The following is a 15,937-nucleotide window of genomic DNA, read 5'->3' as shown; positions in this document are numbered from 1 at the left end:
TTGATGGTCGTATGAAATCTAAAATTAAGGATTCCCGGATAACAATATTGCCATCTTCACCTCAGCCATGGCGCTATATAAAAGTAGCTAGGGAGGTAAGAAGGGATGGGGCAACGCAGCCAATATAACAATATCACGTCACGTGCAAAATGTATACTCATGGCAAAAGTTGGTCTATGTGAGCCCCGGCCAGTGATGGCTTCATAGTTGGGCCGGGGGACGGGAGCCAGATGTGGCTCCAAAAGAGCTAATTTGGCAACAGTGTTCCCCAGCTGCCGCAGAGAGAAGGACCTCAGGGAAATTGTCCCTCATCCCCTTAATTCACGAAGAGGAGTTCTAGATTCTCAACCTTTTGAGCCCGCGGCCCGGTAATGGTCGATATCCCGATCCCAACAATTTTTCTCGTAAATAGATTTCTATTTTTTTTTTTAACTGTATATGTTAATTAATGCGAACCTTGAAAATTAATATTAGTAAACAGGGAAAGGATTTTAAGGTGCAAAATTTTGGTCGGGGAAAGTAAAAAAAAAGGTTCTGAAAATTTTTCCAAAAAGGTGCAAAAAAAAGAGGTGCTGATAAAAAACCGTTATTCAATGCTCCCTTTTTCTGTGACTTCTGTATATAATGCGCGCGGACCGCATAGAGAACTGTGGTTCTGCCGAATTGGTTTTGTTGAAGTTTGTTTTTCTCTCGTATGTTTTGCTACATTATCTTGGCAACAGTTAGGGCTGCAATGATTATATTATACCATTTTATAGCTCTCGTTCTGCTCTATAAAATGAGACTATATGATTTTATGTAGCTGCTCAAGAAGAGTTAGAACCATTTATTTTTCTGTTCATTTTTTTTTAACAAAACATGAAAGAAAAGGAAGGAAAAAGGTGCTGAAGCATTAAAGTGGGGGTAAAAAGGGATAAATGTGCTAATCTCACGAAAAGGTGCAACAAAGTGTGGTCATTTTAAGATTTCATGTCCTAAAATATTAGGGTGGATCAAATTAAAACTGAACAGGGACCACAGAATGAAATCAACAAAGTTTATTTCAAACGTAGTCTCCGAAGTTACACAAGCACCTGTCCCACTGTGTCACCAAGCGGTGAATACCCTGCTCGTAGAACTCCTTTGGCTGAGATCGGAAACAGTTGCGAACATCCACGACTTCATTTTCCGAGTGGAAGCGCCGACTCTTCAATGTCTTTTTCAACGGTCCAAAGATACGGAAGTCGCATGTCGATAGGTCAGGGCTATACGGTGGGTGTTCCAACACTGTCCACCCAAACGTCGCCAACGTGTTTGTAACAGCTGGCGTATGTGGTCGCGCGTTGTCATGCAGCAAAACCACTCCAGAGGACACAGGCCGGGCTGTTTGGCCTTGATTGCTTCTCGGACGATACTTCTGCCCGACCGCCTACGCATGTCACGTGCTCAGGCGCGACTCTCTAGGGCGAGTCCATTATGCACTTGGGGTTTCCTTCCGGTCTACCTCTACACAGGGTTGTCGCCACACACATACATAAATACGTGTACGAGGGTCACTATTTATATTTTGAGCCTAACAATGAAAAAACAGGAATTTGGCATTGAAAACTGCTTTATTGTTTTTCGAAGTATTCTCCTTTATGGTCAATACACTTTTGCATTCGTTTGAACCATTTGTCAAAGCAGTTTTTCCAATCTTCTTGAGACACCTCCATAATATGGTTTTTGAACGCATCAACGGGGTCTTCCGCCGACGAAAATCGTTGTCCACGCAATTTATTCTTGACATTCGGGAGCAAGAAGAAGTCATTAGGTGCCAAATCAGGACCGTACGGCGGATGACCCATCAATTCGATTTTTTGACTGTTCATAAAGTCGGTTGTTAGACGAGATGTGTGACAACTGGCATTGTCTTGATGAAGAATGATCCGACGGCGTTTGTTTGTTTTCCGTATTTGACCGAAGACCTCTGGCAAACAAATTGTTGTTTACCATTCAGAGTTGGCCGTTCTACGTTCCTCTAAAGGCACAGTTGCCTCATGACCAGTTTTCCCGAAAAAACAGGCGACCATTTGTTTCGATGTGCTTCGAGCGCGAACAACTTTTGTTGGATTGGGTTAATCTTGAAACTCCCATACAGTCGACTGCTGTTTACGTTCCGGCTCATATGCATATATCCATGATTCGTCACCTGTTACAATCTTATATACGTCTTTTGAAGCACCACGATTGTATTTATTGAGCATTTGTTTGCACCAATTGACGCGAGCGTCTTTTTGAGTTTTTGTCAAATTGTGTGGGATCCAACGAGAACATACCTTTCTCACAGCTAAATGATCATGTAATATTTTATATATGCTGGTGGAACTAATGCCTATGGTTGCCTCAATCTCACAGTATGTCACATGACGATCTTGCAGTATTAGGTTTTGCACAGCATCAATGTTTTCTTGAACAACAACCGATTTTGGACGACCTTCGCGAATCTCGTCGGTGAGCGAATGGCGGCCACGATTAAATTCGTTATACCAGCGTTTCACAGTGGCAAAGGATGGGGCTTCATCGCCAAATGTGGAATTAAGTTGGTCGATGCACTCTTGTCTTGATAATCCACGTCGAAAATCGTAAAAAATCATCGCACGAAAATGTTCGAGTTAATTCCATTTTATTTTTGTCGCGCAATCTCCAAGGCAACATAAACAACACAAATTAAGCTATTGACAAAACATTTGAAGTACGTTATGGTCAATAATACCAGACGATTCCGTGCAAACGTCAAATCGCCCCAAACTTCAATCAGTGTTGCCAAGGCTCAAAGTATAAATAGTGGCCCTCGTAACCCAATACATCCACTGTTCCGTTTTCATTCGATCCACCCTTAAAAGACCGGTATGAAAACCGCTATATTTTTTTAAAGATGCTAAAAAAAAAGGTAAAGTGTTCCCCTGTGCATAGCACCACGCCATGAAGGCGTATAGGGGGTGTGGGGGTAACGCCCCACACTTTCTTGATCCGGTCGTGAGCGGGGGTGATGTGATCAGCATCACGCCCCTGACCGCCTTTACCCCCCAGGGTTTCCCCCAGGTACCCATGTTATTCGACGCTGGGTGGGCGCCGGGGCCGCTTCCACCGTTAGAAAAGTTCCCGGATTTGAACCGGCCGGGGATCGAACCCGGGACCTTGAGCATGGTAGTCAGACGCGTTACCGACTGAGCCACCGCGGCCACTTTTTTAAAGATGCTGCACCTTAAAATCCGTTCCCTATTAATAAATTATGGCATAATCATAGAGAGTATTAGTTCGATTATGTTTATGCTTGTTGACAATATATAAAATTTGGTTTAAATTAATTGACGACGACTGAATCTAATATAATCTTTTTAGTTTCCTCTGGCCAGTATAATAAAATTAATCTGGTAAGTGCTGATTTTCATTGATATGTTCCATTTCGGACACTGAAAAATTCCAATTAATCCGAGTATTTCCAGTTCAATATATTTGTTAATGAAAATTGCTGCGCAATCTAAATTGACCGTGGTGTCCGTCCGTCACGTCCGTCAACCTCTCAATTTGGAGGCGGGAAGCAGTGCGTCCCGCAGTTATATCATTTGATCTGATCGCCCACCCCCACTGTTGCGAAAGCATTTCCTGTTATTGCAGTCTAACTCGAAGCCCGAACGAAAGGCCATCTTTCCAGGTGGTTGACAGCTCTGGCTGCAAGTCGCTTCACCCTTCCGGCCTTAACTCGAGAACAGCCCCGCGGGTGACAGTCTCACCAGGCGCGGATCTAGAAATATGTTTCGGGTGAGGGTCCGAACAAAGTGTCTCAGGAATAACAATAATAATGTTTAAATTAAAATAATATTAAATCAAATTAATACTAATTCTATACATAAATTAATATTATATTATTATTACACAATTAGGTAAAAATACTGTATAAGAATAGAGATATAACCGCATATTCATTACGTAGCTTAACTGTAGTTTAGATCAGAATAATTTACATAAAAGAAGTGCCCTGGCAATGAAATTAATGTCAAATAGATGAATAATTGAATATTTATCGAATAACAAAAATGATGTTATATGTAGTTGGAGAAAAGTAAGTTTCTGAATAATATTTTATGCATATTATTTTGAGTAGTAGTGTACATAAATCATATTTGTAATGTTATTCAAAGCCGTATGATCCCAATATAATCCTTGCCTTCTAAAAAGTTCAGAGGAAATTAATAACCATCGATTATGCAACAAATGCTAATATTTTCATTACTTAATTTTAGTACTTGGTAAGTCTTTCGGGAGGTCTGGAGGTCTGCCATGAAAATAGGCGTCTGGGCGGAATTGCGCTGGTACGCTCAACGGCAAAAGAAACAGTAGGCGAATATGCATCACCATTTTCATTCGATCTGTATTGCACAATATGATGATAATGAATTGAAATAAAAATGTCAATAAGCACAGAGCAATGCCTGTTTCGCACCAACATAGTTTAATTCCTTAAAACAACACAGGATGTAGAATAAAAATTAATGAAAATAACGATGGACAACCATTATCTTTGCCGTTGCGTTGACTGTACCAGTGTTGCCACAATTTGAGGTCAAAATTTCCCTTTCCAAGGGAAAAAATTCCCGTGTGGCACTCAGTTTTTCCCTTCACTAAAAATCGCATAATAATAATAATTTTAACAATAAATAGTGTATAAACTGTACTAATATTGAGTTTGATGTATTAAAATTTCCATGGAATTTTGGTGTTTTTCATTCCATTTTCGCTTAAAATTTGGTTCGAATTTCCCTTCATAAAGGGATATTTCCCTTCATGTGGCAACACTGGACTGTACCACATATGGGGAAAGCAAAGGGAGAGCGGGATAAAAGTCGCTGGTTCCCGCGCACTGTGTGGCAACGTCAACCGTGCTGCGTTGCCTAGTTCGAGCGTCAGACAGACCTCTCTCTCTCTCCGGGGCACTTTTGTCTCATCCCTGACCTTTCGAGCAAATGCTGTCAGTTTGTATCACATGGATTACAAATACCAACTCTACAACGAGATCTTTCATTCTCTTAAACATTCGAACACAAGGGTTGTTCTCCAACGTGGCAACAGCGATAACTTCTGCCACCCGCCTAATTTCATGGTCGTGCGTTTAGACAGTTCGCAATTAGGAGGAGGTACGCAACATGGTATTATACATTCATACTATGCGTTGCTGCCGATAAATTCGGCAAACAAGAAGAAAAAAAAGCGACGAAGTAGCGTCTTGACACATTGCCAAACCCTTGCTTTGTCTTTATACGTCAGTCTCTCAATATGGCGAGCTCTTGAAGATATGCAGGCCTCTGCTGTGTTATCTCTTCACTTGAGAAAGCACACAGAACGTCTCCTCTGCCCACTCAATCGAATTCTCGTCATAGTTTCGAGGGCGGTGTGAATTAACGTGAGTTATGTCTATAGCGGTAGTTTTTAGATACTTAAGTGCTGTATTTGATCACCTCTATTGGCTGGAACTGGTGTTCCATTTTCTTGAAAATAAAATTTAGTCTAAATCCGGGCATACCGGAGCACTGGTACTTACCTCGCAGTATTCCGGCAGTTTGTTTCTTTATACAGCATATTTTCAGAAGATGCAATTCAACCTACAAGTGTATCAATATACGCTTTATTACTAACGTCGTTGTCCGTACAGCGAAGCGATAGGGACGCAGAAATGTCTTTGAGGGTGGAGGCCCATAGTGGTTCGGATTCCAGTTTCAAACTCTGTATAGATTATCCTTTCTGTGCATAAAGTGGGCGTTAAACAACAACTCAAAAGTGACCATGAAGTAGACGTCATCAAATGCTATTTTGAAACTGTCAGCATATACTCACAATTACTCGGCATGTTGTCAGAAGAAGATAATGTATTGTTATTAGAAATAATTGCTTAACCTAGGTATAACAGAATTCACAGAGAGATCCGTACCAAGTGCTTCCATGCTAACAACCGGCGCGGACAAAACCTTCGTGGCAGTAGCGTGCTGTTGGCTCCTTTACCTACAAACAAACTTGCAGTCAGCCAATTACGGCTACCGCTACTCCCTCCCCGAAGCGGCCGGCAGGGAAACAGCATTTTGTCAAAATAACCATTTGTGCTGTGAATTTGGTCCGGGAGATAGCGTGACTGAGATTATAGATGCTCGTGTACATAAAGTCCCAAAATTTCCCCCTAAGCTCCCGGCATTTTATTAAAACTTGACAAGTTGGAAGTTCGCAATCGCACGTGAATTGAAGAACTTCTTAAACCCAGCCAAAATTTGTCGCACTTTCCTACCTTGTCCGCCATTGAATCTGGAAATAAAGTGCGTTTTTTGTTGGTTTTTTAGTTGTACAGAATCTTGTGGTTTCACAGCTGCAACGAAATATTGATAAACATTATATTTATGATCAGAACTATTCCATATTTGTATTTTTCTACAAAGTGGTGAAGGTGATAGGCTAATAATCTGGAGCCTGCTGGTTCAAACCCTCATCACTTTCCTTCCATCCCCATGTCGAAGAGATTTAACCAAACAACAAAATTTGTAAATATTGTTGCTAAAGCTAACCTAGTTTGAATTTTAGTGACAATTGTTCTTAGCAGCATGTATAATAATTGAACATTGACCTCCCTAATGGCACACGCTCTCGCTTTATAATAGTGTGGTCCGGGTTCATTACCCGGTGGAAGCACATTGCACACTGCTTGTGATCTCACATTAAGCTGTTGTCCCAGTCCCTGTTAGCCTGTGTACAAAGTGGAGAACAAAGAATAACTCCTTTCTTTTGGGCATTCGTATGTACCGTTTACTTATTCCAATAACTCATTGTGTAGTCGACTGCCTCGTCACACTGGTTCCCAGGTTCAAATCCTGCCAGTACATGTGTCCGAGTCTCTTCATCAATTTTATCTGATCTTCATTCTTCCTTGTGGATTAGCCACATTGGCGGAGAATCTACATATACCGCGTGGCCCATAAGTAGTAGACCACACTTTGAATCGCCATAACTTCTAGCAGAAGTGCATTTTCTGACAGATTTAACTTGTAACATGTAGCAGAAGTGTCATATTGCAATGTTCTAAAGATGATCCTGATCGCCGCCTGCAGTTTGCTGAAGAGTGGCTCACCAAGTTGGAAGAGGACCCACAGTTGGAACAGAGTGTGGTGTGGGCTGATGAAGCCAAATTTCACCTGTCCGGTAGTGTAAACAGACATAATTGTGTTTACGGGCGTGATTTGAATCCAAATGTGGTAGTCGAGTACGATGATAAAAGACCCGGCGTCATGGTCTGGGGAGGTGTTACGTACCAAGGTGTCATTGGCCCTTTCTTCTTTGAAGATGGCGTCAATGGTGAGAATTACCTGAAGCTCATTAGGTACAGTGTTTACCCTTTACTCCAACAGAGACACCACTTTGGTCAGTTGTGGTGGCAGCAGGATGGAGCTCCCCCTCATTATGCCACAATTGTACGGAATTGGTTGGACCAGGCATTCCCCGGACATTGGATTGGATGTCGCGGGTCAATTGAATGTGCACTCTCCTGGCCTCGCCCCACCAGACTTTTTCGTGTGGGGATATTTCAAGGATAAAATTTATTCCCGCAACATCAACACCCTACAGGACCTGAAGGATGTGATTACTGAGGAATTTACTGCTGTGCAAAAGCGTGTGAAAATGTGTCTTTGCGATTACAGGCCTGTATTGGCTGATGGCATGCAAGTTGATCACACAATGGAAAACCAATATTATAGAGTGTTTGTGTTATAAAATAAGCCATCTGTTTTCTTTTTATGCCGACTCTGCTAGAAGTTACGGCGCTTCAAACTATGGTCTACTACCTATGGGCCACCCTGTATTAAGTTTCCGCTTATGTATTTGTTTCTGCATCTGTTGTGACAAATACATATCAGCCTTTTGACCTACATACATGAAAGGAATGAATTTTTAAGATGAATATAACATTTTATATGCTAATATCACCAATACATAAAATTTCCAAAATATTGAGTGTGGTGGAAATTAATAAATAAAGATTTATATACTTGTTAGGCAGCGTCGGTTGGCTAAAATGAGTGATCAGATGAAGGGACACTCACATAGAACACCCATGCGCAAGGCGGGATTCGAACTCGGGAACTTATGTACAGAGGTCGGAAGTCGACCGCTATATATAAGGCTACGTAAAAGTAAGAAATAATTAGTGGCCGCTGTGAAAGGATTAATTAAAAAACAATGGAATAGCAGTAGTTGTATAGTTGCTAATTTGGACTGAACTTACTCTTAGACCCATGTTTGTCTCCACCAAAGCATGCAAAGTCATCAATTTGTCACAATATGTACTATGGAACTTTCTTCATTGTACAGGGTGTCCGAAATGAAACGCCCTAATTTCAACTCTCTGTAACTCCTTGTTTTTGATCAATGCAAATGAATTATACATTAATGAATATACGTACATAGTCCTAACGTATCTGTGAGGAAGGTAGTAATTAGTACATTTAGTACATTTTTTGTACATTTCTAAATGCGTCCCATGAGTTGCACGGAGGATGTCCAGCCGATACTTAATTTCCCGCCAGTTTGCCTGTAGCATGTTGGTTGTCCCTTGTAATCCTATCACGAAGCGGTACCAGAGTTGTCACTTTGGTTGAATACACCATGTCCTTGACATACCCCCGCAGGAAAAAAGGGTCGATAAGGATAATGTCAGGCGCAAGTAGAAATGTACTAATTACTACTTTGCTCACTGAAACTTTAGGACTATGTACAGTGCGTCCATTTCGATCTTCAGCCGAGAGATCGGGAGAAGCGTGGCGGGCGGCGCTGACGGAGATGCCGACATTTGCGGCCTGTAATGCCCGCTTATTTTTATGGATATATGCAGACATTTATATAAATATTGCAAAACGAGCACTAACCTGTGTTATAACACGCAAAAGTTCTTGTGTAATTCATCCAAGTTCTGCTCGTATATACACAAATAAATACGCTATAGAAACGACGTTAAGAGCCACAGATAATAAAGCATTTTAATCATAGTTTTGACCAGTAACGTCCTGCTTAAGTTTATATCCTTGAAAGAGTTTTGTGGCGATGGGAATCGTTTGGAGGTTTCGAATGTGCAACACTGTATCAAGATTACGCTGCAGACGAAACCGTTAAAAGTGAATGGAGTTCGTGAGCTTCCTTGCAATCCGAAATCTCCGAGCTCGAGTTTTTTTGTTCCTTCGCGACTAGATGAAGACAGAGCTGTGAATATAGTGGCGAGCAATGTAAACCAAGAGCGTGTTAATTTCGTACTGTGCGCAAGAGTATTATTATTGTTTACTTCCAGTTACTTGTTTGTGTTATTGCATTGTGTATGTGTGTTGTGTCAGTGAGACGATTGGAATGCCAGCCGCAAGGTTCACGTTAGAACAAAAAAAAATTATGTGTGACACACGTACGTGATAACAGACTCGTGTCAAGACGTGTGTAGGCAATTTGTACAGAAATTCCCAGGCGTTTCACCTCCACATAGAGATACGGTTAGACATCTTGTCCTTAAATTGTATCGTTAAATTTTAAAACACCTAGGCAAAAACGACGGATTCTAACCGAAGCAAAACTCGATGATATTGGTGCAGCGTTAGAACGTTCTCCAAACAAACCTCTACGCAGTGTTTCACAAGAGGTGGGCGTGTCAAAATCATCATAGCCACTAAGCTACTAAAATTAAAACCGTACTCTTATAACGCAGGTTAGTGCTCGTTTTGCAATATTTATATAAATGTCTGTATATGTCCATAAAAATAAGCGGGCATTACAGGCCGCAAATGTCGGCATCTCCGTGAGCGCCGCCCGCCACGCTTCTCCCGATCTATCGGCTGAAGATCGAAATGGACGCACGGTATATTCATTAATGTATAATTCATTTGTATGCATCGGAGTTACAGACAGTTGAAATTAGGGCGTTTCAATTCGGACACCCTGTATTTTTATTATTGTTACTGAGGATTTTGATTCGATTGATTTAAAGTTTTGGGTGGTCAGCACGTATGGACATTATGCCCCCTTCAATGTATACGGGGAATAGTCCCCTTATCTAAAACTCTTATCTTTTGGGTTATAAAGTTGTGTAAAGATGCAAGTTGAAGAGGGACCTGCATGGGACAAACACAACACATTAAGAAATGTAAGTATACGTTAAAAACTACCTCAGAAACAATGGAAGAGTCCTGCTCATCTCAAAAAACAAGAAAAACTGCCTCCCAGCAAAGCTGACAAATCGTTAAGTCGAAGGTTGAAACCCTGTCAGGTAAATTAAAATCGGCACATCCTTGTCGCATGTGTCGAACACTTAAGTTGCAGGTACGGTACAGCGGAGGGTTCAGCCCTTGCATCAAACGAAGATGTGCGAGACGGCTGTGTCCGATTCGTAGCCGCGTTAAGATGACTTCTTCTCGGCGGAAGGGACGGGTCAAGAAACGCCTAGCTCCAGTGGTGGGCTTGAAAGCGCGAAGCTTGGCAGAAGGGATGCGAAAGTACAAATCCCAATTCCATGGCGCCGCCTACGGTCACATATTTTTTTAAAAAAAGTATAGTTACCGTTACGCATAAAAAGTAAATGCTACTTGTAGCTACAATGCCCCGATGCTTCGAAATAAGTGACTAGTTGTTTTCGAGTACCTCACTGGGTTCTATCATTGTTGCGACTACACGAACACACTGCAAAGGGTGAGGACTGTCGGTGTTACTTTTCTCAGAAATCCCAAGTAAGTGTTTGCGAGTGTTCTGTTTAAATTTGGAAAACTTTTGACTGCCTCTATCTGTTTTGTTATTTTACGTCACCTTTCTATATCTTTGATTAATCGCGACGATGAGGATAAATGAACTGATGAAATGGATGGTTACATTCACCGTGTGATAAAAGTTTCCCAGGTTCGGTACCCATTGAAGGCACATTGTACAGTCAACGGTAAAGATAATGGTAGGTTAATTGTTCACTGCTATTTTATTCATTATTCTACAACCTCCGTTGCTTTAAGGCAGGGGTTCCCAGTCTTTTTAGTTTCACGACGCTGTTAGTGTTTCAAGATTTATCCACAGCCCCGAAGTCAGAATGTAGGCCTATCTAGCACTAGCAATGCTCAGTGTTGTTAGGTTGCTTGCCTTAAGTTAAAAAAATAAACACACATTTGGAACGATCATATCATTGATTGAATTTCAGTGGAACATTTCGCGGTGCCCGTGTAAGCCAGCCGCGGCGCACACTTTGGGAACCACTGTTTTAAGGAATAGAATTCTGTTGATGCGAAATTGATGTTGTCCTCTGCTTACTGTCGTTTTTATTTCAATTCCTGATCACGTTCTGGAAAACAGACCGAATGAAAATAGAGATGGACAATACTTTTGCAGTTGGGTGTACAGCGGTTCGGATCCCCCTTGAAACTGTAGGTCCAGTCCCAATCAAATGTCCGATACCCAGTGGAGGGATAATGGTTCGGATCGCACTTTTAACCTGTTAAGTCCATTCCTGACTAGCATATCTGTACATAAAAAGGACTTAAAACTTCCTTGCCTTGTCCCGGGTTCGAATTGCGGTACCTCTGGCTTCGTAGCGCGTTATGCTGAGCACTCAGCCATTAGAGCACGAGTAAATATTGTTAGTGCTTTCGAAAGGATGCCCTTAGCAACCCAAGACGAGACTGAAAACAAAACAGGTTTTCACGTTCACGAAACAACGGTATCTTCCATATATATATATATATATATATATATATATATATATATATATATATATATATAGAAAAGCTATGTAGAATAACCAAAATATGGCTAAATTATAGAATTTGGACTTTGAATCAGTGCTTAGTGATTTCAGTCAATTTCCGGAACGCAAACCACAAATGAATAGGCATGATTACTACTACTACTAATAATAATAAATGCATATGCAAATAACAATGGTAATTAATACATTGCTTTTTTTCTGGAAAAGAAAATTTCTGTACACTTCGAGTTGGTGTATTATCACTAGCTATTATTTTGTTTTGTTGTGTTCATCATGTTGTATGTTCATAAATAGCGAGCGGGTTTTTTTTAGGTAAAAACAATTTATTTACGTATTTATTTTCACAAGTCGGCCATGCTCGGTTAAGAGTGCCGTCCATAAGGCTGAAATGTAATCTACCAGTTTTATTTCACATAAAAATGCATAATTTTACTTTTAACACAAAACACGTCTTTCTAGGGAAGGAACATAAAATTCCAGATAATAAATATTCCAGACAAAATAAAGTTTCCGAATTCTTTGTGTAAACGCATATTTTGGAGTTGATGCATAAAATAGACGAAATACGCGGTAAATTTGTAAATTGCTGACCTATTCCGGACGACTCAACACACCGGTCACTACTGCTACATCTCCTTCAATGATGCTGTGCTACTGACCTACAGTTCAAAGTGCGTTTCGAACCATTATGTCTCCACCGGGCATCGAACACGGGACCCATTGATTACATGACCCGAAACAGTAGGTGAAATTGATGATGTAAGTGTGCGTGACATCCCGCACTTCAAATATGCACTTCTGATTACGTGTGATGTGGAAAGGTCGTTTTCACAATACAAGTCATTGTTCAGGGATATTTGTCGTGTACTTTCAATGGACAATGTGGAAATGTGTTTTGTTTCTCATTGTAATCAACAGAAAGCAACTAACGCCCTCCTGTCACTGGTGAGAATCTATTTGTTTGACAGACTTTGAATGAAAATATTTTTGACTTTTAGCAAACATGTTTCCGCTGGTTTTAGAACATAAAAATTAAAAAATTGCAGGTTTTTAGCGCCTAAAAACCCACTCCGTATTCAAAAATGAATCATGCATCCATGTAAACACACACGCATCCTTCTTTCGTTAAAGTAAAATGCTTGTAGTTTCTTTACCTATACCATTGCGTATCGTCAAAGAAAACTATTATTATTGTATCCAAAGTAAATATATAAACACAAGATCTGTCATTTCAGGAAATTAGGTTCTCATTTACATCTTAAACTAATAGCACTGACCCAAATATATTATTCTTTCTTAAATTTCCTGACCGCATACCGACAGGTGCAAGAACTTTCTCTATTCCGCTTCGTCAATTGTTTGCAAAAATTAATTGATTGAAAGTGATAAGGGGACAACCACAAGGAACATATATTTTAAGTATCCTGGGATTCGAACCGGGGCCACCTGGCGTCGTAGCGCGTTGTGCTGAGGGTCAAGACAAGAATTAATGTAACAAAGGATTGACTTTTGTATAGTGTATTAAGTAAATAAAATTAGTGGCCAACGTCACAGCTGGAACCATGGGCGTATGTTTTTTAGGGGGGCTGGTATTGTAAAGGTGCATAACACCTAGCTACGTTCTGGGAGGATACAGTACAGAATATTTCGTAATTGTAGTTTTTAACCTTTATTTTGAAAGTTGTGCAAAGACAAAAATTATAATCGCGGATCATTTTAAGAGAAGTTTGCATTTACCACTTTGGTTTTTCCCGAGTTCTTTGCTGTTTTCATAGGCGTAACTTGGCAGGGGCAAGGAGGCACTTGCCCACCCAAAATTTTCATGTTTCTTAAAATTTAAATAATATTATTTGTGATTTCGCAAATTAACAGTTATTTAGCAAATAATCTTGGACACTATTTTTATGGGATGAAAATCTTTTCAACTCTGCCCCCTCCCCCCAAAAAAAATGAATCCTCAAATTCATATCTGCACCTCCAAAGTCCAAAATTACGCCCATGACTCAAAAGTTCGGGAAGGGCTGCAGCCCTATCAGCTCCCCCCTCCACCCCCTCTGCGTACGCAAGTGGCAAGAACTGAGTTCCGGCACAAAACTGATTTCATTCCGGCTCACTTTGTCCTGCTTTGCATTGTCGCTGATCACCACCACTTTATTCCTCTTAAGTGAAAAAAAATGTGCCTTCTCACTAAGTACACCGGAGCGGCCAAAAACGATAAGTGTCTTGTCTGATTTCATCTAGGACAACAGACGGACAAAAGTATCCTAATAGATAAATATAAATAGGGAGCGCCTTACCTGGTACAAACTCGCGGTAAAGGTGGGCGAACACTGCAGCTGACTGGTCAGTCCAGCTTTTGTCTTTTTTGCACGGCACTCCCCGCGAGGAAATGGTAAAGAGTTTGCGCATGGCACTCGGGGAGTGCAAATTTCTGGTTTCGCCGACGTCAACCCAAGGCCACGGATAATCACTTTTAATTTTCATTTTCTCTCTCTCCCCCAGGGCATCTTTCGACTATCCTGCGAGCATGTGCTTAAAATAATGAAGAAAGGCAGAGAGACGCTTTTGACCTTGCTGGAGGCGTTTGTTTACGATCCTCTTATTGATTGGACGCCCGGGAATGAAGCTGGATACACGGGTGAGTAGCATATTTTATTTATATGTCAACTTGGTTATTATTGGGTTTATATGTTTTGTGGTTAATTTCGGCACTTTTCGGCGTTCCCGCCGCGATGCAAGTAAAGACTCGGCCACTGTTGCCAACCACTGTCCAGAAATGTTTCCAAATAGTGTGAAGGGTGAGTTTTCATAAAGTAAGTCAAGCATCAACTTCTGCTTCACTCTGTATACCGTGGACACCGCTTTCATGCAGGCAAACGGGACTCTGGCGCCCGTATCCACAACCAGTATATTCCTCCATAGAGGGTGTGTACCCTATCCCGAAGAGTGAGTTATGGGATCAGAACCCTTTCCCTTGGACTTTTTAAAAATGCTTTTTCAGCAGTTGAACCCACATTAGCCAAAATGGAAGAAAAGCTACAAAATTATGATCAATTGCAAACAAATTGCAGAAAAGCTCTTATAAATCCGGAATATTGTAGTGAATATTTATATGTCACAAAATGTTATTGTGGTTTATCGTGTTATGTCTTTTCTAATGAAAAATAAGTTAAACTTTACCAAACAATTCAAATACCAATGCATATGTTTAATGAGTAATAAATTCAAATATTGAGATTATGGTACAAGTATTGGCTGTATAGTTAGGCAATTCTGTATTTAGAATAAATCAACGAAATATGTTAATTCTTATTAGATAATTGATCTGGTTTATTTTATCTCGCTTTCCTGTCGCTTGTGGCTAATCGCGAAGATGAGTGATGATGAAATTGATGAAGGGACACTCACAAAGAACACCCATGCCCAGGCCGGGATTCGAACCCGAGAATTCTTATTTATTAAGTAAGATTGAGTGCTATAGCTTTTGGGCTGCATACTGTAGTGCCTATTGCACTTAAACATTCGTGCACTCTACATATTTTCGAGTCATTGCAAATTCGTTTTTTTTTTTGTTTTTTTTTACGCGCGCCTACGATCCTTGCACCATTGCTCAAAATGAAGAGGGGGTGGTCTGGTGGTTGGAAAAGAGTGCACCATCTAGCTAGGAAAAGTCACGAAAACACACTCCTCCTCCCATATGCCTCATTGTCACCATTTTTAAAAAAATAACTTACGGGCCTCCTCTGTCCCACCAACTAGACAAGTACAAGAATGGCATTTTTCTTGGACAGCCATATGCAGAAGGAATTAACGGGGCTATAGCCGTTATATTTTGAGAAAATTAAGAATTTTCAAGTGAAACCAGTAAAGAACCCTGAAATAAAATAATAATTGCAGAGACCCCTTAAAGTTAAAATGACCTCCGTTTACCATTTTAGTCTTTGAAGGTTAAAAATTGTAATTACGGAATAGTTTATAGTGTACTAGCTGATAACCCGGCGTTGCCCGGGTATTTATTTATCCAAATCTTGTATTAGACAAGAAAATAATGAATTCTAACTATAGTGTAAAGTGTAACTAATTTTAAATGTGATCGTGAATGTCACCAATTAGCTTAGCGACTCCGAAAACTATGGATTCGACACTAATCTAGGTCATTTG

General features: G+C 40.6%; 2 protein-coding genes across 6 annotated transcripts in view; one reads left to right on the top strand and one right to left on the bottom strand.

Moving 5' to 3' along the window:
* The window catches only part of mAChR-C (muscarinic Acetylcholine Receptor, C-type), a 33,418-nt gene extending 19,239 nt beyond the window's left edge, over window positions 1-14,179 (bottom strand). Inside the window, exon 1 of the mRNA XM_083136381.1 lies at window positions 14,074-14,179. The gene's annotated coding sequence lies outside the window, so the exon portion shown is untranslated. The remainder of the gene's footprint in view (window positions 1-14,073) is intronic.
* nonC (serine/threonine-protein kinase Smg1) overlaps window positions 1-15,937 on the top strand; it is a 352,394-nt gene that overhangs the window by 170,368 nt on the left and 166,089 nt on the right. For all 5 annotated transcript variants that reach the window (XM_083136748.1, XM_083136746.1, XM_083136747.1 and 2 more), the window contains exon 39: window positions 14,279-14,414. In XM_083136748.1, the coding sequence (XP_082992874.1) occupies window positions 14,279-14,414 (136 nt within the window). The remainder of the gene's footprint in view (window positions 1-14,278; window positions 14,415-15,937) is intronic.

This window comes from Lepisma saccharinum, chromosome 15, assembly GCF_977018435.1.
Source record: "Lepisma saccharinum chromosome 15, izLepSacc3.1, whole genome shotgun sequence".
NCBI classification, from domain to species: Eukaryota; Metazoa; Arthropoda; class Insecta; order Zygentoma; family Lepismatidae; genus Lepisma; species Lepisma saccharinum.
The sequence above is the reverse complement of the archived record's forward strand: the minus strand, read 5'-3'. Positions and strand labels throughout refer to the sequence as shown.